The sequence below is a fragment of the Meriones unguiculatus genome, chromosome X (genome assembly GCF_030254825.1).
Source record: "Meriones unguiculatus strain TT.TT164.6M chromosome X, Bangor_MerUng_6.1, whole genome shotgun sequence".
NCBI classification, from domain to species: Eukaryota; Metazoa; Chordata; class Mammalia; order Rodentia; family Muridae; genus Meriones; species Meriones unguiculatus.
Window position 1 is genome coordinate 33,194,076 of NC_083369.1, and position 26,154 is coordinate 33,220,229.

Genomic DNA, 26,154 nt, shown 5'->3' on the forward strand with positions numbered 1-26,154 from the left:
CCTCAAAATGAAGCTGGTGCTAACCACACCAATGGGCAATTCCTGTCTCCTTTTGCGTGTAGCACTTGATTGTGTGGGAGTTAGGCATAGGAACTGGTTAGGGTCATTATGGCAGTGACTCCTTTGTTTCATATCCATTCTTTGCCGATGTGATGTGTTGTGGCCAAGGGCCTTCGTTAGAATATGGGATAGCCTAGCCTAAAAAGGATACTTGATATAACCCTGATGAGACTAGGAAAAAAAAATTGGGGAGAAGGTAGAAAGGAGGCTTGAGGGCTAGTAGACTTGATATTTTTCAGCAAATATTCTAGTTTTGACTTACATGAGTGACCAAAGCTGAGCAATATTCCAGGCACACTAAGTCCTGAACACTTCCTCTGCTTTCTTAGAAGTGTTCTCATCTTTAACCTCACTATGGGCTAGATTTCACTGAGGGTTATTTACATCCCCCAACTACATGATGTCATGGACGTTGGTTGTTTTCATTTTCCATAAGACTTCTCTATGTCTTGAAACCCTCCCCAACAATATTTCTACATTACTTTTACCAAGAAAACTGACTGAATGCTATAATAGTCAAAGGCCCCTTGTGCCTTGAAGTCAGCTTAGCTTTCTAGCAGCCTCTTAATATGGAACATGATTAGTACTTGCCGTCCTCTCCATCACTTGGCTAGTGGAAATTTGTATGAATAATAACACTTGGCAATCAAAGAAGACTTAATAAACCTGATGACTACCCCCCCGCATATGGAACATTCAGTTATTCCAATATTACTTACACAAAAACCGTGGCAAAGATTTCGACAGCTACTTTCTGCCAAGGCGACTTGAGACAGATCAATTGTTTCAAAGTGTGCAAACTGGAAAGATATAGAAGGAGAACGATAAGAAGCAGTGCCATTAATCAGGCAAAAATGCATTGAAATGTAAACACACACACACATACAAACATTTTTGGCAGTATGATCCAACTATTTATTTGTCTTGAGGGCTAGGATTTATATGGTAGCGTGATTTTTTTTTTTTTTTTTTTTTTTTTTTTTTTTAGATTTAGCATGTGGCAAGTATAAAACAAACTAAATAAAAATACAACTTTCCTAAACTTTTCTGTGGACTTGTACTAAGGATTGGGCTGGTCATGTCAGACACATCCAAATACAAATAGGGTGCTAGGTCAGATAACAAAATATGGTCTCCCTGAAGAAACTTGTATAAATTAGTAGTAAATATTAATTTATTGAGTGGCAGCCTTTGTCTATCTTGATTGTCGCGTACAGTTTGGAGCCTGCATCTCCTGGTATAATTGATGTGGTAGATACTACCCGGCTACCAGCTGGAAATCAGTACTATCAATATAGACAAGGCTGTTTGTTCACTATGTAACCTGTGCTGTCATGTAAGACTCCATGTTCAGGCTAGCCCAGGACTTGGTCTAATGCTGTATTGTCATATTTAAATTCCTTATCGTTTCATCTCTGGACTTATGTTTTGTAAATAAAGACCAATAAGACCATAGGCTGTGCATATGAATACAGGAGACATGTGTCATTTGCATGTCCACCCCATGTTTTGCCATTTTAATTGCATTTGTTATATGCATGAGCTTAGAGTTCCAGTGAATCCCTTCATAGTAGAATAAAATGTTTTATGTCTATAACTGAGCAGGCAAGGATACCTGCATATTCTATTGGAACCAGAACTTGCTGCAAACAAGAAGAAAACACAGTGTTTTTATTTTTATTTTTTTTTAGGAAATGGGCAACCAGGGAGCCTTATTCTATTTATTCTTATTCATGGTCTGTCCTTGTGTTATGTAACCTCTTATGCTGTAAAGGATGACACTGAAGGAAAAGGAAAGCTAGGGCAAGCCACTGTCCCTTTTCCATTTACTCAGAATGTGTAGGCAGAATGTGAAAATATAAAAAAAAAATTGTAAAGAGCTAGTTTTGTATACTGCTGCAAACAAAATACACATGCTTCTATAAGCTAGTAACAAATTATATAATGATGGTTTTTTTTATATAAGTTAAATGCGCTTATATTTCTATTTAAGACTGGAATGGGTACAAAATTAAATGGTAAAATTCATGCTAATTATTTATTTATATTCTTTTTAGAATAGTATTAAATATCAAATTAAAACACTATAAGCCAAAACTTCATATTATAGTATAAATATGAAACATTTTATGTTATTACCACTAATGAGTGACTTTTTCCTGGTTTTTGAATAAAGGGTTCTGTATTTTCATTTTGCACTGGGCCCGACAAATTTTGTAGGCAACTCTGAATACAGAAACTAACCAGGACATCCATGAAAAGGAGGAGACATAGGAAAGGGGAAAGGAAAATACTGCCACCCATTTACCCAAGGGGATTAGTTAAAGGAAGAATAGATGGTTTCAACTTCTGCTCTAATGGTGGCCTCCTCCACACCCACACATTTCTTGGCACTCACCCACTAATGCAGATGAAAGGATTCTATAATTACCGAAGGATGGTGTGCAAAGTGGAGCTTCTGTCCTTGAATCAGACAATATCTAAGCTTCCATCTCTTGAAAGAGTTACAGTTCTTTAGTAGGGGTCCTTCCTTTAGTATCTTCTGAAAAACAAGAGAATAGCAATAGGTTGGTTAGATGAACTTGTGAGATCATTTATTTCCTCTCTTGGATGAGAAAATGACTTATCTGGAAAATCTATCTCTGCTTCATGGCTGGTGAATAATAGTCTGTAGACCAGGCAAGAACACAAAGAGATTTGTTCCACCAGAAAAGGCATTGGTTTCCTTTCTGTAAAACACTCATAATGCTGTATCCTTCAAGTTTCTTAGGATCTATTGCTCAAAAGCTAAGGAAAACATTTCCATTTGTGGTAAAGGAAGAGAGAAAAGCATGTATGTATAAATAGAAAAATGACAATCCCGAGAAAGTACAAGTAGCAATGGAAAGGGCTAAGTTTGATAAAGGCAGAGTTTCCTAAACTATTAAGGTTATAGCCTTAGATAGAACATTCCAATCAGCTCTCTTCAGGGAATCTACTTAGAATATTAACTTGGATTATGTCTGTTCAATGCTCACACGCCTCCAATAGCTTGCTAATATTTTTAGAACCACATATAAATCCTTTATCAAGGCCTTCAGGGGATTCGTGAACTGGTGCGTGAGCAAGCATAAAAAGGACTCCTAAAGACAATGACCTTCTGATTATTTTCTTTATTTAGCACACGGTCTGACCAATGATTTCCAGTTATTGCACAACAGACTGATCCTACCGTTTAAAAGGCTACTTATCATTTTCACCACTGAAGATATTCTTTGTTATGTTACAGAAAACAAGCAAACATTAAGATTACCATAAGTACCCCACTAATCTGGAACCAAGGCTATACTTATTGGACAAAGGGCCAGACAATGAAATGAACCAAATCAAGGCTTTTTCTTTCTTTCTTTTCTTCTTCTTTTTTTTTTCTTACTCCTTCATCTAAATTAGAATTTTCTATTAAGTGGCTAAAGAAGTGCTTTGTTTACTCTAGTGTATCTTAAAAGTTTTAATTTATTGATAATGTTTACAAGGCTTATGTTTTAGGAAAAATGCAGTTAACTGTTTTATCTATTTTTTTTTAAAGCAAAGAATCTAGCAAAAGTTGGCTTGTGTTCTCGAATAGCAAACACTTAGCTGGAGCCATGTAGCAGCTGCTAACTTCAGATGGAGTCTCTGACTACATCAAACAATTGAATTTGAGACTCTTAAGTATTGGGAGGGATTATTGCTCAGTGGCAAAGTTCTTGTATCACATGCACAGGTCCCCATGTTTAATCCCAGTATCGTAATTAATTAATTTATTAATAGGGATAACAAAGCTAAAAATGGGGGAAAATGAAAAAAAAAAAAACTAAGCATGATGACATATATGAGTAGAAATATCATAATGAAACCCATTAATTTTTGTATGTGAATTTAAAATATTAATAAAAACCAATCATCCTAGTAGCTGGAAACAGGCCACTGGGAGCAGATGTATTAATGGAGAGGGATAGTAAACTATAAGTAAAATGAAAGTAAAGAGGGAGAATACAGGGAAAGAAGAAAGTTCAAGCACCAAGTGGGTAGTGGAGAGAAAAATTATGTGGTTATAGAATTCTAAGCTAAAATGAAGCATATATAGAAAAGCTATGTGGAAATCTGTGATCTTCCAACTCAACAAGTTTTACAAGGGTTAGTAGAGCACAGGCAACATGAAGGAAGAGAGATTTCTTTCTTTCTTTTTCTCTTTCTTTCTTGCTTGCTTTTTCTTTCTTTTATTCTTTCTTTTTTTTTAATGTTTGGTTGGTTTTTGTTTTTTCAAGACAGGGTTTCTCTGTGTAGTCTTGGCTGTTCTGGACTTGCTTTGTAGACCAGGCTGGCCTCAAACTCACAGAGATCCACCTGCCTCTGCCAGATTAAAGGCATGCCTCTGTTGGGATTAAAGGAATGTGCCACCATGCCCAGCTGAGGTGAGATTTCTTGAGGTTAATGGTTTGAGTGGACTTGGTGATAAGAGATGGTAAAGGGTGGGTTATTCAAACTAAGGAATTTGAAGAATCTTTAAAGAAATTCATTAGTTTATAAGTTAATTGAAAACATAATATACAAAAGGAAGTTAAACAGAAGTAACCTGCATGGGTGAACAATGATGCTACCAGAAGACTTGTGCTATTAAATGAAAACCTCAGTACTGGATACTGTCCTACAAGTTATTGGTCAGGGAGGCTCCAGAGGCACCCCTAAACAGAGTAAGTTATTGCCATTGTTCTTGGTTGCTCACCGTAAATAGATGTTAAGACCTTATTGCTGAAGTCAGTGTTCACTTTCGTTGTAGATATAGAGAAATCAACCTTACATGACCAGGAAACACTCTCTCTCTCACTGCTGTCAAGCTAACACGGTGTTAGACTGAATTGTAAAGGCTGATAGGGAGAAAAATTAGGTGGAGCATGGGGAGCCCTTGTGGGAAAGTGTGTGTGGGGGAATAGCAGAACCCAAAGAGGAGAAGAACAAACACCACAAGAAGACCAACAAAGTCAACTAACCAGAGCCCAGAGGCCCTGAGGAGACTGAAGCACCACAAGGAGCATGCATGGACTGGACCTAGGCCCCCTACACATATGTAGTCAATGGACAGCTTAGTCTTTATGTGGCTTCCATAGTAAGGGGAGCAGGGGCTGTCTCTGACATGGACCTTGTTGCCTGCTTTTCAAACATTTCCACCTGGCAGGGCTGCCTGATCTGACCTCAGTGGAAAGGAATGTGCACAGTCCTGATGTGACTTGATGGGCTGGGTGGGTTATTGTTGTTGTTGCTGGTGGTGGTGGTGGTGGTGGTGGTGGTGGTGTGTGTGTGTGTGTCTTCCCTTTTCTTAGGAGTAGGGGAGAGATTCAGAGAAGGGGGGGCTGGGAGCAGGAGGAGAGGAGTGAGGCCTCTACAATCGGGATGTAAAGTGAATAAAATTTAAAAAAATGACATCAATTTTCTAATCTATCACTAGATTATACCCGCAAGCTATTATACTGACCTTCATGGCAATATGTGTCCACTGGTGCCGTAATGGCACTAAGGTGAGCCACTTTCTGATTAGACTTAAGACCAATTCCACTGGGCAGGGTATTCACACTTGGTATTGTAAATCTATTGAACATTTTCTCTTTCCCTATTTTCAGTTTAAAGACCTGTAATTCAGACTACAAGGTACCGAAATATCAACTTTCTCTTTTGAGAGGCACCTTGCCCTTAAAAAAAAAAAAAGACCATTAAATTAAGATCTTTCACATTGTAACTTGGGCATATAATATCCCAAGAGGATTCATATTTTAGCTTATGGATTTGCCAGCTATTTATGATATTACTATAAGCAAGAAGAAGAAGAAATAATTCTCTTTCTCAAATTACTATTTTTATCTATCTCTAGACTACATCCTTTCCCCAGCAAACCATTCTGTGTACAATGGTTATTTCAGAGTCTATATTAGTACTGGGAACAGCATAAGGTACTCTTAACTGTTTAACTATCTTTTAACCCACTTTTAATAACCCGACATCCAAACTCAAGTAGAAAGGCCCAAGCCAAGCAAGAGTATATAAAAATATACTTTTGTATGTTACTATAAGTAATTATAATTCAGATATTAATTTATCAGATGGAGTCAGAATCCATCTGATAAGTTAAGATGAGAAGCAGTCCTGCTAGGCCACAGAGGAGTGCTCTGGAGATACCTGATAAAACAGGGTCAGATGAAAGGGGAGGAGGTCCTCCCCAATCAGTGGACTTGGAAAGGGGCAGGGAGGAGATGAGGGAGGAAGGGTGGTACTGGGAGGGAATAAGGGAGCAGGATACATCTGGGATACAGAGTTAATAAAATGTAACTAATAATAAAAATAAATTAAATTAAAAAAATAAAAATAAAACATGCAAAAAGAGCTGTATATTGTAATCCTATAGCCAACACCAAGAAATTAACTTTATAATTTATATATACATATATACATAAGGACTAGAATGGCTAAAATCCAAAATAAGAGTAACCTCAAATTGTTCTAATGGTGTGCAGTAATAAGAACACTTATTCATTTTTGTTAGGAATGCAAACTTCTACAGGTAACTTGGAAGACAGTTTGTCAGCTTCCTGCAAAATCAATGTAAGATCCAGAAACTGCAATCCTTGGCATATATCTAATACACTGAAAACTTAAATCACGGCAAAATTTTACATACAAATGTTTATAGAAGCTTTATTCATAATTGCAAGTCCTGGTTTATTATATTAAGTTTTGCAATTTTTCGATGTAACTAACTAGTGGGAAAAAAAAAAAACTTTTGAAGGCAAAGAAAACAGTTTGTAAGCTATGGCTTGCTGTCAGGTAAAGAGTTTGCAATTTCTGAATTACAGCTGCTATCACTTCAGGAGTGTATAGTGAATTTAGAGTTCATGTATAGGAAGTCTATTTATGTAAGACACACATTATCAAGTTGGAGGAAGATAACATTAACATAATATATGTAGAGTACATAATTTCTGTACAGTCGGGATAATGACTCAAAAGGGTTTCTTACTGTCTAAATACAGGCTCTATATTATCAACTGTTGAATATATATGAATACCCAAACCTAGACTGCTAAGAACTAAAAGTGGCTCTCTAAAGTATGCTCCCTTTTAGAGAAATAGAAGCCAACCACTGTTTTAAAATAAAGTGTTGTTTATGTTTTTAATTCTTTTTTTAAATCAGCTTTGGGATGACACTTTGAACAGGTAGAAACAAATTCCAGGGATTTCTACAAGTCACCGAGATACATGCCTTGAAAACAACCTTGATGCTTGGGGTTACTAAACTGAACAAAGGTCTGTGAGGAAAATAAGAAAAGCAAACAAAGAAGCAAGCAAATCCTTCAGATAGGTGTAGTAAGGAGTGAGTTCCGCCTGTCTCCCTGGATAACTTCTGAGTGCAGCTCAGTCAGTGGCCTTTGTAGACCACAGTCTCACTGCCCTCTCTGCGCAGTCATGCCCTGTATTGTCTATAATTTCTAGACAGTACACCTGAAGGCTTATACGCTCTCCACTGCTTTTCTTAGCTTGCAATTACAAATTATTTGTGGTCTCTGCTTTTTCTTCACCTGACAAGGAAAGTGGGAATGCCTGGTTAATTAGTATGTATCCAAGAGAGTGAAAATGATTCCCACCCAAACCCCACTAAACTTTTTTCTAAAAGATGTGATTACAGATAACTAAAAATTAGATTGTGTTCTGTGAACAGTTATTAGTAAAACTGGGCTAATGAGCTTTTCCCCAAGGGACAATTATCCATCTTTATCATTCTAGAGACATAATGTTCCATGGTGAACATGAAAGAAGGTCTGCATTTTTAAAAAAGAAACTGTCCAAGGATAACTGAAAAACTAATTAGAATCCATATTTACATAGCATCTTCTAGCTTGATTCTGACCTATGGGGGTAAATATCCATTAACTTAGTTTCTTTGTTATTTTTATTTTTACCGAAAATAAATTTCCACAGTTTCTTTAAATTATTTACCCAGATATCTGATATCTTTTCTTTCCAAGACAATATCAAATATTTTGACAGTTTTCCTCTTAAATAGTACTCTATTTTGCAATTTTGAGATTTTTTAGCATCTTGGGGCTGATATTTTTGTCAGAAGAGCACATTTGTAAAGTTCTTTCTTATAAAAGGCACTGAGGAATGAGACATTGTGTAGCAAAATCTGCTTGTTCACCACATTTATGGGAACACCATCAATTTCACTAAACAGAGCACAGTCATAATCCTCCTTATCTAATCTGTCACATTTTTGTTGTGAATATCTGTGTTGTACCAAGCAGGCAGAAGGTTAAAGAAGTCCTTGTACATACTGAAAAGCCACACTGCCCACCCTCTGATGCTTCTTAACCCAAAGAACACTGCAGACAGGCCTCCCAGTCTTTCCTGCCAGTTGTAACACTAAAACCCACATAGATCAAGGCAGACCGCGCAGTAGTGGGAAGGATTTGAGTTGTTAATACATCTATAGTCCTAAGATTCAATCACCACAGATTTAATCGGTTTCATTCAAATCCCATGCGTGCAGATCCCAGAAGCACAGGTAAGCAGAGTCCATGTACAATGTTCGTATACAATGTCTGCTAAAGTCATGGAGCTCTTGAAGAAAAGGTCAGAGTGTTGGGAAACTGCTTAATTTCATTGCCGATCCCGCCTGATAAGCCAGTCCCTAAATCCATTGCTTTTAGAAACTCTCACACCCAGGAACAGGCAATTTTTCTTCTTCATACTCTCAAAGACTCAGCACATAGAAATTTAATTGTCAATATCAATGAAAGCATTTATTTCATAATTCAATATTTATAAAACATCTGAAATACCTTCATGGGATCCTGGTTGCCTACAGGTTATTAACTCCTGTCTGTTGCTTGAGAACATGCAAGCACAGCTTTAGCCATGACCATTTCTTATCTTCCTCCCAAGTGACCCAAGCTTGTGATAGCAGGCTTTGGCTCTTTTTCTGTGTCTGTGAGGCTCTGGGGGGAACTATTTACCCTTTCCTAGTAAAACGAGCCCAATGACATAGCCACATCGAATCGCATACCCACCCAAACAGTAGGCAAACATCATGGCATGCACCGGTACCTGTCAGTATCCAGTTACTCTGCTGTTCTGTTTGCTCATACTGCTCTCATGAAGGAGGCTGGGTTGGTTTAAGGGATGATCACTCCCCAAGTAAGAACTGGACTGTCACTATGAGTACAGCTTCAGAGACTATCTTTCTGTATAAGGCTCCTTCGGTCTCTCTTTGCTTTGGGTGGGGGTAATGGGAAGAAAGCCATTTCTCAACATGGGCCTGACAAAGCTGATTTGAGCAAAACTGTGTGATTTAGTTAAAATGCAACCCTGGGTGATTTAGGCTTTCAAAAAGGCCAGACCCACTGTTTCTCTGAAAGCTTTACATTCCGCAGGGCCTTGTTGATGTGTCAGGAGTCAGACAGACTGGCTCCAGCACTTACTAACTGTGTGACCTTGGGCAAATCACTTAACCTCTCTGAGCCTCAATTTTCTTGTCAGTTAGTTGAGGATACCCTGCAAAGCATGTATCTGCCTCCCAGAGTACCTTGTCCTTTATGAATTGTGAGATTGAATAGGCTATAGCTGTATTCATACTAATTTTGAGATCTTTAATCCATGGTTGGCTCAGTGCTATTGCAGAGGGATGAGAAGCACTTCCCAGTTTGTCCAGGAGTTGCAGCCCTAAATTAAGGGCAGCCATAGAATAAGACCTCTTGCTCATCCTAGTACAGACTACAGGGAATCTACTTCTACTGCATTTTATGCTAAGGAAGAAATATGGAGGATTACCCATAGTTTTCTACTACCTGCCAGTAAGATACAGAAAAACCTAGTTATATTTATTTAGGAAAAGTGGTGTTATGTTTATTTAATTTCCTAAACAGGCAAAACTTTAACTAGGCCTTGCACATGACTAAAAAGACACCTTTATAAATATGTGCGAATGTATGTAATTCGTGGTGTTTTGTGTACAATGTTTCTTGGTTTTCTAGATTTAATATACTAGAGAGCCCTTACAAGCTCGGTATATGCATAGCATCCTCATTTCTCTTTACAACTGTATAACATTTCATTGAATGGATAGATAGAATGTGATTTATTTTTATGGTTTCCTGTTGATGGACAGTGGTTTCACATCTTATTCGATTTAGCAACATTTGAATAATTCTCTGAATATACATGTCATTCCCTGGCATGAGAACAACAGTAAGATAATATCAAGGATTGTTGACATAAAATGAATCCCCTGACATCTTAAAGCTGAAATACTTAGAAGAAATTTTGGGATAACTCACAACTGGAGAGCAGGAAATCCAGCGAAAGAAACAGTATTAAGTGAGAGCTCAGTTTGTATGTCTGTGTCTTCTCAAGTCTCTGACACATCCCCCCTTTTCCTTTGTTTTCTAATTACTGGAGTTTTCTAAGAAGGGTAAGAACTACTAATTGCTTAAGGGGTGCAGAAGAGGTAAACAATCTGGGTCCTGGTTGACAAAGTACAGAAACCGGCAATTTGGCTTTTGGTAATTGCCTTGGTTCTAGCAACAACTGGGAAGAATGAATGCAGAGCTCAACAGAACACCCAGCCCTACACACATGCTAATGATTGTTTTGTTCAGAGTGCTTTGCATCCTCGGCTAAACCATCTTAATACTACGGGTTTGTTGACAGGATTGGGAAGTGAGCCCTGGCCCACCAGAGTTCAATGTTTCTGCTCTCATCGCAAGCCTACTTTCTAACTTTTTGAGCTAAGCAACTGGTCATTTTAGCCCTTCTTACCCTGTTGGAGGTAGGTGAAAATCAGGCTTCAAGAGGGGCTGCAAAATCGAATAGTAAATTGATGAGACAACCTCGACTGGGACTTAGGACATCCTTTTTCAGTGGGATCGGGGTTTTTAGCAACTTAAGGTGAATGGGTGTTTCATGTAACCATAGTTGTTGCATTTGCTCTGCATCAACAGTACCTTTTGGAACATGGACAGAGTCCTAAGACTCAAGGGGAACCATGGGAATGAATAAAAGAACAGCAGAGAAATAGCTTCACTTAAAGAGTGTAACTGAGAGGAAGAACTGGGTTAGAAAAATGCAAGTTTGTGTAGAAAGATAGCTTCCTGTATAAAGTTGTCTTGGCTCTACACATTCACAGAAAATTAAAGATTACCATTAAAGCTTAAAGACTACCATTGGAAAGAGGAAGACTGTTTTTAAGGTGTAGAGAAGCTAAAAGTTTAGAATTAGGAAAGGTGAGAAAGCAATAATGTAAGTGAAAGTTTTCTGAGACCTTTGGTGCTGAAAAGGAAGTTCTGGGGTCATATAAATTCTCCAAGGAAAAATACCAGAATATTTTGGACCTTGGTATTCAACTTGTCCCGAATCACAGAGGTCAGAATACCATTTTACTTCTCTGGTAGCACAAACTTCTACAGGATGAGAAAGCAATGTCTGCTTCTAACTTTTTTCTCCTTCATCTTTCCACCTGATAATTAGCTTTCAAAGATATAGTTTCTAATAGGTTCCTTGTCTCAGGACTCTCTGCTCAAACTTTTCTAATTGTAGGTTGCCACTAGCAAGCCAGGTGGCCTCTTTATCTTAACCATGTCTCCTAAGCCCTGTGGACCTACTGGGACCCACAGGATTATTCTCATTGGAAGCAATAGGAATGGCAATTGCTTCTCTAAGTTTCAGTTCAATCATTCCCATCCACAGAAAGAGAGTCACTTCTAACTGACAAGCACCCATTCTCCCCTTGCTTTACTTATATTGTTTCACTTAAGTTCTACAGAAAGAGCCTGATGAAGGAAAGGGAGGAGCTGAGACTTGAAGTTAAGTGGCTAGTTCTAAGTCAGACTGGGTATCAGACCTGGAATTTGAATCATGATCGGTGTGATTCTACCTGCCTGTCCCTTATTAAACATCTATATTATAGGCATAGTGATATGATTTTGATGTCAGACCCAATTTGAGGGTCACCTCAATCTTCTTTTTCTTTTTTTTAACTTTTATTAATTACACTTTATTCACTTTGTATCCCCCCCCGCCGTGGTTCCCTCCCTCCTCCCCTCCCATTCCCACCTTTCCTCACCCTTCTTCACACATGCCCCTCCCCAAGTCCACTGATAGGGGAGGTCCTCCTCCCCTTCCTTCTGATCCTAGTCTATCAGATCTCATCAGGAGTGGCTGCATTGTCATCTTCTGTGGGCTGGTAAGGCTGCTCCTCCCCTTTCTGCATGCATGCCTCTCCCCAAGTCCATTGATAGGGGAGGTCCTCCTCTCCTTCTTTCTGATCTTAGTCTATCAAATCACATCAGGAATGGCTGCATTGTTATCATCTGTGCCCTGGTAAGGCTGTTCCCCTCTCAGGGGGAGGTGATCAAAGAGCAGGCCAATCAGATTATGTCAGAGGCAGTCCCTGTTCCCATTACTATGGAACCCACTTGGACACTAAACTGCCATGGGCTGCATCTGTGCAGGGGTTCTAGGTTATCTCCATTCATGGTACTTGGTTGGAGTATGAGTCTCTGGGAAGTTCCCTGTGTTCAAATTTTCTGGTTCTGTTGCTCTCCTTCTGGAGTTCCTGTCCTCTCCATATCTTACTATTTCCCACTTCTTTCATAAGATTCCATGCACTCTGCCCAACAGTTGGCCATAAGTCTCAGCATCTACTTTGATAGTCTGTAAGGCAGAACCTTTCAGAGGCCCTCTGTGGCAAGTTCCTAACTTGTTTCCTGTTTTATTGTTCTTTTGATGTCCATCCTCTTTGCCTTTTGGGATGGGGATTGAACATTTTAGTCAGGGTCCTCCCTCTTGATTAGTTTTTTTAGATGTACAGATTTTAGTAGGCTTATCCTATATTGTATGTCTATATGAGTGAGTATATACCATGCGTATCTTTTTGTTTCTATTCAAAGGAAAAAAATAGACCAGCAATACTTGCCGAAAGTTTAATTAAATTTCTTAAAAAAAAAATCATGTTCTATGAATGATTTCACAAACAGGGAAGAAAAAAATATCAGCCCTTTGGTAAGGAAAGTAAAATGTCATAATTGAAAATATTTTCACATTTGTTTTTATTTTCACCTTGTAACAACATAGTAGAGTAATTAAAAACTCCAAAATCTGGAGACTTTGGCTGTTAAAGGTATTTAGATATGCTTTCATCCCAGAAGGACCCTTGCAATATGTGGTTCATCTGGTTACAGCCACTCAAAAAACAGAACACTGATGATTCGTCTTCTTTCTCTGCTCTGATTTATCCAATCATGGCTTTAAACATCTCTCAGAATGTGGCGGTGACAAGTTCATAACACCTAACCACATATTCTTGCAAAGTAAATGTTGACTTCCGACTTGAGAAGATTGTTAAACTGGCTCCATGCAGCTACTCAACTGAAAAGTTGTTCTGTGATAAAGTGGTTAGATAATAAAGAGGGGCTGTTGGATTTTAAGATTTTCTTAGCCTTAAGGTGTGAAAGAGAGAATAATTAGGAACAGAGCAGACAGACTCTGCTGCTAAATCAAGTTTGCGTCTGCTTGCTTCTTGTGGCAATTGTGTTCTAGGAAAGGTTAGATTCGCAGACTCACTAGTATTTGTGTGAGAGTGGCTAAAATGGGAGGAAGAGAGGAGAGGAAGGGAGAGAAGGGAGAATAGAGACTGAATTATGAGGGGGAAGGCTTTGTTTTATTTCATCCTTTGGGTGAGAATAGAATCAAGTTTAAGGGCAGCTCCAGAGTGAGATCAGGACAGCTCCAGGGTGAGATCAGGGCAGCTCCAGGGTGAGATCATCTTAGGGCATGGTGCATGAAGATACATAGATGAAAGTATATTCCATTCGATCACTGAAGCTGTGGGAAGTCTTGCTGTCTTTAAGAAACCTGTCCCTGCATGAACAAAATTGCCTTACAAACACTTTAGCAGTTTGAAAGATCACTAAACCTGGAGAGGAAAAGGGAGGGAAAGCAATGATTATTAACGAGTAAAATAAATAAATAAATAAATAAATAAATAAGAAATTGTCATGGGCCTTAATTTCAGATAAATTACTGACCAGGTAACAAAAGTGAAAAACTTCTTATGTAAGAAGTGGGAAATAGTAAGAGCTTGAGAGAACAGGAATTCCCCAAGGAGAGCAACAGAACAAGAAAATTTGAACACAGGGAACTTCCCAGAGACTCATACTCCAACCAAGGACTATTCATGGAGATAACCTAGAACCCTGACAATGCAGCCACTTCTGATGAGAACTGATAGACTAAGATCAGAAAGAAAGAGAGGAGGACCTCCCCTATCAGTGGACTTGGGGAGGGGCATGTGTGAAGAAGGGGGAGGGAGGGTGGAATCCAGAGGGGAGGAGGGAGGGGCTTATGGGGGGATACAAAGTGAATAAAGTGCAATTAATAAAAGTTAAATAAAAAATTAAAAATAAATCTGCCAGTTTCAAGCTTTGTGGAGGAACAATTACAAGAACGGAGCAATAATAAGAACTGCTAATTTTTGCTGAGCTCTTACTATGAAGAAAAGCTTTTGCTAATAATTTTGTCCGAGTTATCTCTTTTGACCCTAAAAACCATTTTAAAAGGTAGATGTCACAGTAATTGTATTTTATAAATAGAAACACCGAGTCTTGGGAAGATTAAGTAATTTCTTTTTTGGATTTATAAATGGAAAAGCTAAAACTAATGAACAAACTTACTCAGGGGGGAAATATCTGAATAGCTAGTCTTTTTAAAAATGATACCATAACTAAAGTCAGTAGATAGGATTGTTGATATAAATCAAAGCTTGCTGACTTTGTGTTGTCTTTGTTTTTAATATTGAAAGTTAAAAAATTTAAATAATCATTTAATTTATGTAACATTTTATAGGCTGAACTTGAAGGCCCTAGTTTGACTCTGAAGTCAACTTTAAGGAATAATAAAGGCAAGAAATACTGTTAGGTTTTGTTTTGTGTAAGTGTAATTTGTGCTATTAGCCTCTCTTTACTTCATCTCCATATATCATACTTTCTGTGTTTGACACTACTTTAATGAACAATTCATAGATAGAACACTGATTTCTGCTTTCTAGCCAGTCTGCAATATAATTCTCTGCCATCATTGCTGGTCAGAAGTATGAGGTAATCAAATAGGCCATTGGTAGACTTCCTCTTGGTTAATGAAGGTAATGCCATTCTGGACCTAATGGGAAATTCTATGATTTGAATGACTTCTCATAAGATTTTTAAGAGTTACTTAGCCATGTAATTGATGCAAAAAAACATCCTATAAGGATCTCACTGAAAAATATTGGAGTGCTTGTCTTTAGCCTGCCTCGCTTCCCAGGAGCCACTTCTCACTTCTTGATGCTTGAACCTAAGGCCCACTGCTACCCTGTTCACAGTTTATAAAACACTGTCCAAATCTGCAACTTTATAAAAATGTCTCCCTGTGGGCAAACACCTTGTAAAATCAACCCTACTCCTCTACAACCAGGTTGTATCTAAGAAATTAAGGCTGATTCTAAATGGCCTCTGATTACAATAATCAAATACCCACTGGTCAGGCTTAAAGCAAGACTGATTACCATCTGAATTTTATGCTATTCAATGCATGGTAGGATATCCAAAAATAAAAGGTGACCAGAAAAGTAGAAATAAACTACTAAAGGAGGAAAATGGGAGAGGGAAGATATCAGCAGAAGTGGATCACTAGTTCTGGAAAGGGAAGAAGGAGAAAAGAAAAGAATAACAAGACATTTCTATTACATGGGAGGCTTAGCTGGGGGTGGCAGCAAACACTCACAGACTTGCAGAAGGCCAGAGATGTTCCATTCTCCCACCAATGATGCATAAGAGCCATTTCATTGGCTCTTAGATTATATCCTAATAAATGTGAGCAGCTCCCAATTTTGAGTGACTAGGGAAAAACCAGCAGCCACTAAAAGGTGAAGAGTACTATTATCAACTGCAATCTGAAGAACAGTTACTCTTAAATTTTGTGCACACAAAAAATAAAAGTTGGGGCTGGAGGCATGGCTCAGTGGTTAAGAGCACTGTCTGTTCTTCCAAAGGTTATGAGTTCAATTCTCAGCAACCACATGGTGGCTCACAACCATCTATAATGTGAACTGATTCCCTCTTCTGGCAGGTGTAAATGCAGATAGAACACTCATATGCATAAAATAAATAAATTTTTAAAAAAAGTTGGCAATTTTGTTCTGGTGGAGAGGGAGGGACTTGTCCTTAAATTGGGATCAGGTCTTAAGGCTTAAGAAAGGGAAGGGGCAAAGGAGAGTCCAGGTTGAAACAGACTCACTAATGACAATGTGCACCGAAAAAAACTGATGTGTGTGTCCTTATTGCCTCCCTTGTCCCTTCATGTAAATAAGAGTAATGTTCTTATCAGACTAACATCTGACATCTACATCTTTTCTAAAATATTCTGCTAGGCACTTTGTATTCATCAGTGCTAACATAGCAGCACTGAAAGGTAGTATTATCCTCCTTATGGTCACAGAAAAGCCATGGAAACTCACAGAATGGTGAATTCACTTCTCCAAGATCATATCCAGTTCTAAAGAGTGATGAGTTTGTCAAGTGATAACACATGCTGGAGAGGTTGTGGAGAAAGGGGAACCCTCCTCCATTGCTGGTGGGAATGTAAACTGGTACAACCACTTTGGAAATCAATCTGGCGCTTTCTCAGACAACTAGGAGTAGTGCTACCTCAAGACCCAGCTATACCACTCCTAGGTATATACCCCAAATTTTCTCAAGTACACAACAAGGACATTTGTTCAACCATGTTTGTAGCAGCTCTATTTGTAATAGCCAGAACATGGAAACAACCCAGATGTCCATCAATGGAGGAATGGATACAGAAATTGTGGTATTTGTACACAATGGAATACTACTCAGCAATCAAAAATGAGGAAATCATGAAATTTGCAGGCAAGTGGTGGGATCTAGAAAAGATCATTCTGAGTGAAGTATCCCAGAAGGAAAAAGACAAACATGGTATATACTCGCTTATATAGACCTACAAGATATGATAAACATAATGAAATCTACACACCTAAAGAAGATAATCAAGAAAGTGGACACAGGCGAAGATGATCAATCCTCATTTAGAAAGACAAATGGGATGTGCATTGAACGTAAGACAGGAGTCTACCACAAAAGGCATCTGAAAGACTCTACCTAGCAGTGTTTCAAAGCAGACACTAAGACTCATAACCAAACCCTCAGCAGAGTGCAGGGAATCATATGAAAGAAGGGGAGTTAGTCTGATGTGGAAAGGATAGGAGCTCTACAAGGACCAAATATATCCAGGCACAGGGCCTTTTCTGAGACTGACACTCAACCAAGGACCATCTATGGATATAACCTAGAACTTCTGCTCGGATGTGGCCCGTGGTAGCTCAGTAACCAAGTAGTTTTCCAAAGTGAGGGGAACAAGGACTATTTCTAACAGGATCTCAAGGGCAGGCTCTTTGACCCCCCCCCCAGGGGAGGAGCAGTCCTGTTAGGCCACAGAGGAGGACTTTGCAGCCAGCCCTGAAGATACCTGATAAAACAGGGTCAAATGAAAGGGGAGGATGTCTTCCCCTATCAGTGGACTTGGAAAGGGGCAGGGAGGAGACCAGGGAGGGAGTGTGGGGTTGGGGAGGGAATGAGAGAGCGGGATACAGCTGGGACACAGAGTTAACAAAATGTAACTAAAAAGAAAAATAAAATTAAAAAAAAAAGTGATGAGTTTGAACTCCAGCCTGCCTGAGCCCAAAGCCTACATGAATTTCTATACATTACATGCTACACCCAATGCCTCTCTTATGAAAACTGAAGCTTGGTTGTAGGTGAGAGGGTGGATAGTTTGAGAAGCCATAAGTGATCAGTGTAAGCTCATTTGCCAGTGATATAGCAACATTTGCATGGTGTTTGATGTTCGAAGTAACATACAATATAAGCAAATTATATCACTTCCCCAAGCTGCCATCTTCTTGCCCAGAACCATGCTTAAGGTTATGGAAATTTGGGATCTTATTTATCAAGGGAAGCCAAAATATAACAGAAAAAAAAAACTTCACAAAATGGTTTTCTACCAATTTTAAGACTATGGGGAGAGTCCTTTGTCCCGGGACACAAATTATGTTGAAATTTAGCAGGTCCAGAAGGCAAAGTCAACATGCAATTCTATTGGCAAATCATGCTATGGGATATAGCTGAGTTATGTCTGACAGAAATAGTACCCAGAAAGCCACGACTTACCCAGAGGAGACACTTGATGAATGTTTGTAAAGTCAAATTGACCGGAGAAAAAGTCACAGTCAAGGAAAACAATGAAAAAAAGTATTTTCAAGTGTCCAGGAATCCAGTACTTATCCAGTGACTCTTAAAAGCCATTACTGTTGCAGGAGACACATCAATATTTTTATATATCCAAGTACTTATATTTAGGCAAAACAAATTTAGAGCAGTAAAAAGGAATGTAGATTTTGAACTCAGGTAAGTTTGGATTTGAAACTCTGCTCTATCACTTACAGGTGTGTGTCCTTGACAAAGTCATCTAGCTTATAACCCTCAGCATTTTTAGCTGTTAGAAACAAGTATAATAACATTTCATGCCAATAAGACTAAGACAACGAAACTGCAGGCTATGGGAGTAGAAGTGTGATGTGTGCCTCTTCTTTCTTTCTGTGATTGTGATGGTAACACTATTGGAGCTGGAATTAGAACACAAGTGAGACTATATGTGATGTTACAAGAGGATACTGTGGCTCCATGTGGCATTAGTGTCTTGTCCTAAATTTGGGAGTGTAATTTATATATAAACAGTACAGGATCGCTGGGTCTATCTATAGTAAACCAGAGCTTGTGGTGTTTTCACATTTTGTGGATTAGTCCATGGAAGCAGAGATTCTTTACTTTTCATAAGTAAAAGAACAAGGATCACTGGGAAAGGCCACAAAGACCACAAATAGAAAATCTAATTGAGGTCTGCAAAGGAATTTGTGCTTGCTGTCTGCATAAGGACCCTCATCTGCTAGAGGTGTGAGGTCATGAGGAAGAGGAGAACCTCAAGCATCAGAAGACCATCTATTTAGGTACAAATAATTAAGATAAGTTGAACGGAATGTTAGGTTTGAGAAAGCTGTGTTAGAACAAATAGTGAACATAAGTGTTTGTGTCTTTTCAAATTTATAACACAACAATTCCAGTACAATGCTTTGTAATGTTTATATTAAAACCAAAAGAAAAGTGCAGAAGACTTGAAAGGCTGATTGATTTGAAAATACTCTCCTTTATTGTATTCCTTTCCCCATAGCTAGGGGAAACATAGATATAGGAGCTGATATAATCTGCCCTGACTGAGGACCCACCACCATTTACCTAGCAGGAATTGTACTCACAGAATATTCTGATTCCTGGCCAATTATATGGAAAGTGATCCATGAAAGTCTAACCTGGAGAACTAAAAGCTAACTAAATGCAGTAAGGTCAGATGTCACAAGGACCACGTTGTAACACAGAAAACTTTTTGAGGACTAGGATTTCATCTGTGATGTTGCCAGATTGATCCCAGACACCTGTATCTACATAACAACTTCTGTCAGAGATTTATACTGAATCAAAATAGGACTCTTGCCAGGAATTTTTGTTTGATTTGTAGTGCTAGGGACTGAACCAAGGGTCTTGTGCGTGACTGGCAGGTGCTCTACCAATAAGCTTATACCCAGACCTCAAATTCTTTCTTATTCGTGTACTTTAGGAAACTCTAAATGTACAGTTCTACACTGGAAAGTGGTGAGGTGCATGTTCTTATTCTATTTGTGTTCATCTAAAAGTCTTAGAGCTCGGGTTTACTATACCTTCCAAAATCCATCTCTTTGCTCTCAGCAATATGGGATGACAACAAGCTTAAGCAATTTCTTACACATTTCTGCACTCTTCTTTTATAGTACTGGGGTTTGAATCCAGGATTTCATGCACGTGTGGCAAGTGCTCTGCTGCTGAGCTATGTCTCTAATTCTATTCTTTCCCTTAAGTTTTTTTTTTTTTTTTTTAGTTTTATCCTTGCAGCAGATAAAAGAAGTGTTCATTCTACTTTGCTCTTAATTTTTCCAGGTACAACTAAAATTTCCCTATCTAAATATACGAGTGTTATGAAAACAAATTTAGTTTTAATATAGAAGGTTAATTCCAGGAGTGCAGACACTGTCCACACTAGTGAACTTTCTCTGCTCAGCACAAAAAGAATAGTTATAAGGAAACTCTATCTACCTATAGCCTTCCTGGCTTTCTTCAAAGGAGAGAAATGTCATCTCTGTACAAGAAACGGTGCACAAGGTTATATAAATTTGGCACTGATCGATGGGTATAGCAATACCATTAGTTGAGTTCTACATTCCAATCCTACTGGAGCTCCCAAATGGGGCTTTTCTGAATCTCTTTTTAATCAAAATACTTCATTTATTCTCACTACCACAAGACTATTTCTTTATAAATAAACAACATAGAGCAGCTAAGAGTTAAAGTAAATGTGCAAAGTGGACATTTTTTAACTTTCAATAGTCTTCTGCTTAAGTTGGGGGCACTTTACTTACACATAAGATTGAATACTATCGCTTTACTTAATTGAACACAAGGTTACTCAAGCACACATAGCCATATTTCAATGAATGTATATAAGCCATTTCAGAAGTTACATGTAGATGTATTATCATTAGTCATATCCCATTTGAGACCCAATTATCACAAAATGCTGAACATACAGTGTTATTTCTCCATTACAGTTTAACTGCTACATGATCACCAAAAGAGTGTTGAGGAGATTTTTTTTTACTTTTTTTCTTTGACAAACTGATGAGATGTGTTTAGTAGTTCTGTGTGGATTGTGGCCTCCACTCTAGGTAGGTCTCTACAGAGGACTGACTTAAGGTTCTCATTGCTGAGGGACATGCTGCTGCAAATGGAGCAGTAACTCTCATTGGTTAGTTCCCAGTTGCTATAGATTAGAAGCCCAGCTTAAGTGAGTCTTCTGCTTCAAGGATTGCATCAGACTTCGAATCAAATGACGGACATGTCTTGAAGTCTCATCTGTGGTGAGGCTGGGTGACTAATTACTTCCAAACTCTCGCAAGTTGTTGGGAGCAGTCAGTTTCTTATGGTTTTAGCACCAAGGCTTTGTTTGTGTGCTGGAAGCCCTGCTTACAATGCATAAGCTACCCATAGCTCCTTGCAACATGGCTTCCCAACATGACTTAATCCATGGTTATTATATGAAGCTAATTAAGTAGGAAAAGACTGCCTATCTTCCTTGCTACCAACATTATCAATGGAGTGATAGTTGAATGTTCTGTTGAATAGAAAATAGAATCATAGACTCGGATTATTCTTAAGGTAAAAGGATTATACAAGGGAGTAAACACTAGGAGGTGAGGATAAGTGGTGGTCAGTTTAAGGACTATTTCCCACAACATATCAATAATTCTACCACCAAGAAACTCCAAACCAAACCCAATAGCATATATTCTCTCTTTGATATCCTTGCATGTGAGAATTTAAAGTCTTAATGTCACGGGCTCATTTATATATCACTGTAAATTTACCGTTTTGGGCACAAAACTACACAGATATGACCAAAATAAGAATTCATTTTTATATACAAAGCAAATAAATTATGTCCTACACAAAAAGTAAAACACAACATTCAGAGAAGTTACTGTTGGGTTTTAAAACATTTAAAAGTGTTTGACATGTTTATAGACTCACAAGAAATAAGTATGCAAGGAGGTCCCATTCATCCTTCACCCAGACCTCCCCAAATATCTTGTATAATTACAATATAATATCAAAAGTAGTGACATTGAGACCGTCCATACAGTCCACTAGCTTATTTAGATTTCAGCAGTTACATGAACACTAGTGTGTATGTATGTGTGCAAATGATGCATGAATTCATGCATGGTGTGTGTGTGTCTATAAAATTTAACCATATGTGAGGGTCTGGGTGACTGTTACGTATCACAATACTGAACCATATCAGCATAAGACTCACTCAAGCTGTATACTTCTAGCCCTACCCAACCAGTAGCTACCACAGTCTCTACAACTTTTTTTCCTATTGTACCAAAAATGGAATCATTTCATTATATATTCTCTGGAAACTGGCTTTTAAAAGTTGCTCGGTTGTTCTGATTGTATTGTATAGATTGTATAGTATTCCATTGTATAGATGCATCACAAATTGTTTAACTATTCACCCACTGAAGGACATTTGTGTAGTTTCTACTGTTTGATTATTATGAATAAAGCCACTATGGATGTTTGCAAATACATTTCTGCATGAAAATAAATTCTTACATCTTTGGAGGATGTGTCTTCCAAAGTATAGTTGCTGGGTCACAGGTAAATTTTAACTTGTGAAATAATTTGCCAAACTATTTTTCGAGTAACCGTATTAGTCTAAATTTTCTCCAGCCATATCTGAGAAATTCAGCTTCTGTTCTTCTCGGATGTAATATTGTGACTATTTTATTTTTGATATTCTAATAAGTATGTAGTGGTATCTTACTGTAGTCTTAGTTTGCATTATCCTAATTATTAATGATGTCCTGCATCTCTTTTGTGTTTATTCGTCAACTATAAATCTCTTTGGATAGAGTGTCTGTCTGTATCTTTTGACCATTTTTCTCGTTGGAAAATTTGTTTTCCCATTGTTGAGATTTTAGAGTTTTTTTTAAAATAGTCTCTAGATACAACAAATCCTCTGTTAGATATGTAATTTGAAGACATTTTCTCCTAATTTGTAATTTATGTTTTCTTTTCTTTTTGTTTTGTTTTTGTTTTTTGTTTTTTTTTTTTTTTTTTTTGGAGCCAGGATTTCTCTGTGTAATAACCCTGGCTGTTCTGGCCTTTAACTCACAAAGATCCTCCTGCCTCTGCCTCCCTGAATGCTGGGATTTTACACATTTTCCACAGTGCCTGGCTATGTTTTCAATCTTTTAAAAGCCTTTCACAAGAAAGAAAAAAATGCTTTAGATTTTTATGCACTGGCTGGCCTAATTAGAAGAATTAGAGCTTGTTGCTCTGATTATGATTGTGCAAAATTACTAATTCATATACACTATGGTGGAATTCATGGAAATACATAATCCGCTTAGTTTATTTATTACATCTGGTATGAGCAGAAGAGAAATAGTATAGTTCAGAAAGGTATAAATCCTCTTCAAATTATACTATCCTTTCTGTAGACTAAATAAGGAAACATATGTTGGTTACTGTGTAGACAAGGTTATGTAAATCTTTGGAATTCCCAACTTGAAATGGATGTGGTTACACAACAGCAAATCTTTGAAAATCTAAAATCCCTTTTCTTGTAGGAGAAACAGTATTTACCTTAACAGCAGCTGAGCACCAAGGCTACTACTGTCTAACGAATGTTTAAATGTTTACCACATATCTATTTTGGTGTGACACCAACCTGTCAGGACCACCTGAAACTCACAGGGGAAGACTGATTTATGTATTTTATACTAGAAAAACCAGATACCAGTTTATATTACCAAACATTACCTGGTTTTATCAGTTATACTCTTGAGGCTCAACTTGGGCTAGAGCAGGGCTGGCTCTTAATGCTACAACTTGTTCTGTACTAATACTTAGCTGCTAAGTCCTGCTTTTTTCATGATAATCACTTGCATTCAGGACAGAGAGTTCAAATGACTTGCCTGGCTATACAGTGGGAAATTCTCTCAAGAAGGAGGGGGCAGAGGTGCAGGTATTATACATTCAGGTTTGAAAAACTTTTGGGCTTAAATAATGTGGAACCCCCTTCCCCCGAAGAAGTGGCATAATGATGATCTATAAATAACTTAAGTACTAAATACACTGTATGCACTGAGTCTATTTCCAGGTAACTGGTATAAGATGTTTATTGGTGGGATCAAGATAGAGCTTTGACCCTTTGTTAATGCAACTTATTATTATTATTATTATTATTATTATTAATTTCTAGTCTCCTGGATACCTCAAATTTAGGAACAATTTGTGTATTATTCTTCAACATGGAAAGATAAATTAGGCGTGTAGCAAGGATCATGATGTCCTTCTTAAAGAAAGGGTCTTTCAAATGTTTTAATAAATTTCTTTTGCCTCCTTTAACCGCATCTCCAGGATCTCCATCCTGTAAATCTATGGTCCTAATAATTTTTACCTAGATTCTAAATGGCTGATCTTGAATCAGGCTATTTAATCTTCTTAGAGCACCCTAACGGGCTTGATTTGAATTCCCCCCCTCCTCTTTTTGGATAACTAGCACAGCATGCTTAGGAACATCTGGAGGTGTACTTTCTAAACAAATTACTGTATTAATTCTCCTGAGAATGTTCCTCACAGGATTTGACTTTTTAAAAAAACACAATGTTCAACTCTTTGCATAGAAATGCCAACTCATACTGGTAGGAAGAACAACACACTAGAAGAGGTAAATCTGTCTACGCATTAAAGTACAGAGTCAGCTTCCAGATGGACTGATTTTGTTCTTTTGAGGGCCCATACAATCCTCTTAAGTATAAAGAACTCACAATGAACACTGGGTGACTAACTTCCTTTTATAGTGGTAATGTAAAAGAACAGGTTCATTATGTGAGTCATAGTCCAAGGAATACCAAAGTTGGTGAAGCTGGATTCCATAAAACCTTAAGGCTCCTACGTCCTGCCCTGGCACTCCCCCTACAGGATTCCCTAGGAATAACAGTCTTAACTGCCCTAGAAGAACTGCAGAGACCTGATAAGGAAAGGTTGGCTCTGTATTTCCTCTACTAAAAGAATTGTTAAGTTATGAAGTTGAACGACATGGCATCTATACACACAGTGAGTCTTTGGCCCCTTTATGTTAGAGATAAAGGCAGAGATCACTGTAGCCTGTCCTAACAGCAACTCACATCAGCTTAATGTGTCAAGACAAGTGTCCATTGCCCTCTGTAGTAGTCATCAGTACAGTGAAGGAGCTGGGCAGGAAGTCCAAGTTTCAGAATAAAAATTACAACATGATTTTATTTTTTAAAAGAGCCACATGTGTTTCTTTTTCCTCTGTATACCAAGAGATAGAAAAAGGCACATGTCAGAGAGCAGAACCTCTATGTTGCCTCTGAGAAAGAATGCACTGGGTCATGCATAGACCTAAGTGACCAGACTCTTTAGAAGGAGAAGCTAGTAAGAGAACACTTTGGCCTTCTGAATTGAACTGGCTCATCACCATTCCTACACTGCAGTTTACAAAAGTGGTATGATGCCTACTATTGCACAGCCATGCATCCAAAGAGGCATCCAACTGCACTGACAATTGAATTGAACTTTTCATGGCTGTCTCCTGAGACTATACTGCTATAACCTTCTCTATAAAACTCCCTGAAAATCAAGGTTACCTCTGTAGGATTAACTTTGACCCTGAGTTGAGCTTTATTGTTTTTCTCCCTCAGAGCATGGAAAACATGTTCTCTAGCCTTCTGTGATAGGAACCTGAAAAACTGTATACACATTATGATTTTTCATGTTGGAATATGCTACAGATGAGATAGGTACCAATGTTACACACCAATTCAATCCTTGAAGTCTCCCTAGTCCATTACCCACACCATCTGTTTCCTTTTTCCAACAAAGATTTGGATTTGGCTAAATATGCAAAAATACTCTCCTGTTTCTAAAAGCTCAGGACTGCAATGACCTTCACATACACTTTCACATGTTACAAGTGGACAGTAAAGCTGTGCTGTGTCCTAGAAGCTTGTCACCTAGCTTCTCGCCTAAGCTTCTCACCTAGTCGTGGAGCAGCTGTTTATTTGTACCACTGTTTTTTATCCATACAGCACTAATTCAATTGGGTAGAGTGGTGGTAAGGGCTTGAATATTGCTGCTCTTTTTCGCTGCTGCCGTTCTTCCACTGCTGGGCTTTAAGTGGCAGCTCTCCATTGTTCGCCATCTGTGGAAGGAACCTGATCCTATTGTATGGTAACTCCTAAGCTGGGTTCACTTCACACTTTCCACAAGCACAGTTCTGTCTCTCTACAGCCAT

General features: G+C 38.2%; 1 protein-coding gene across 1 annotated transcript in view; it reads right to left on the reverse strand.

Moving 5' to 3' along the window:
- The window catches only part of Dgkk (diacylglycerol kinase kappa), a 148,635-nt gene that overhangs the window by 88,950 nt on the left and 33,531 nt on the right, over positions 1 to 26,154 (reverse strand). The window contains exons 2-3 of the mRNA XM_060374512.1: positions 2,492 to 2,602; positions 780 to 860 (exon numbers count right to left, since the gene is read on the reverse strand). Of these exons, the coding sequence (XP_060230495.1) occupies positions 780 to 860; positions 2,492 to 2,602 (192 nt within the window). The remainder of the gene's footprint in view (positions 1 to 779; positions 861 to 2,491; positions 2,603 to 26,154) is intronic.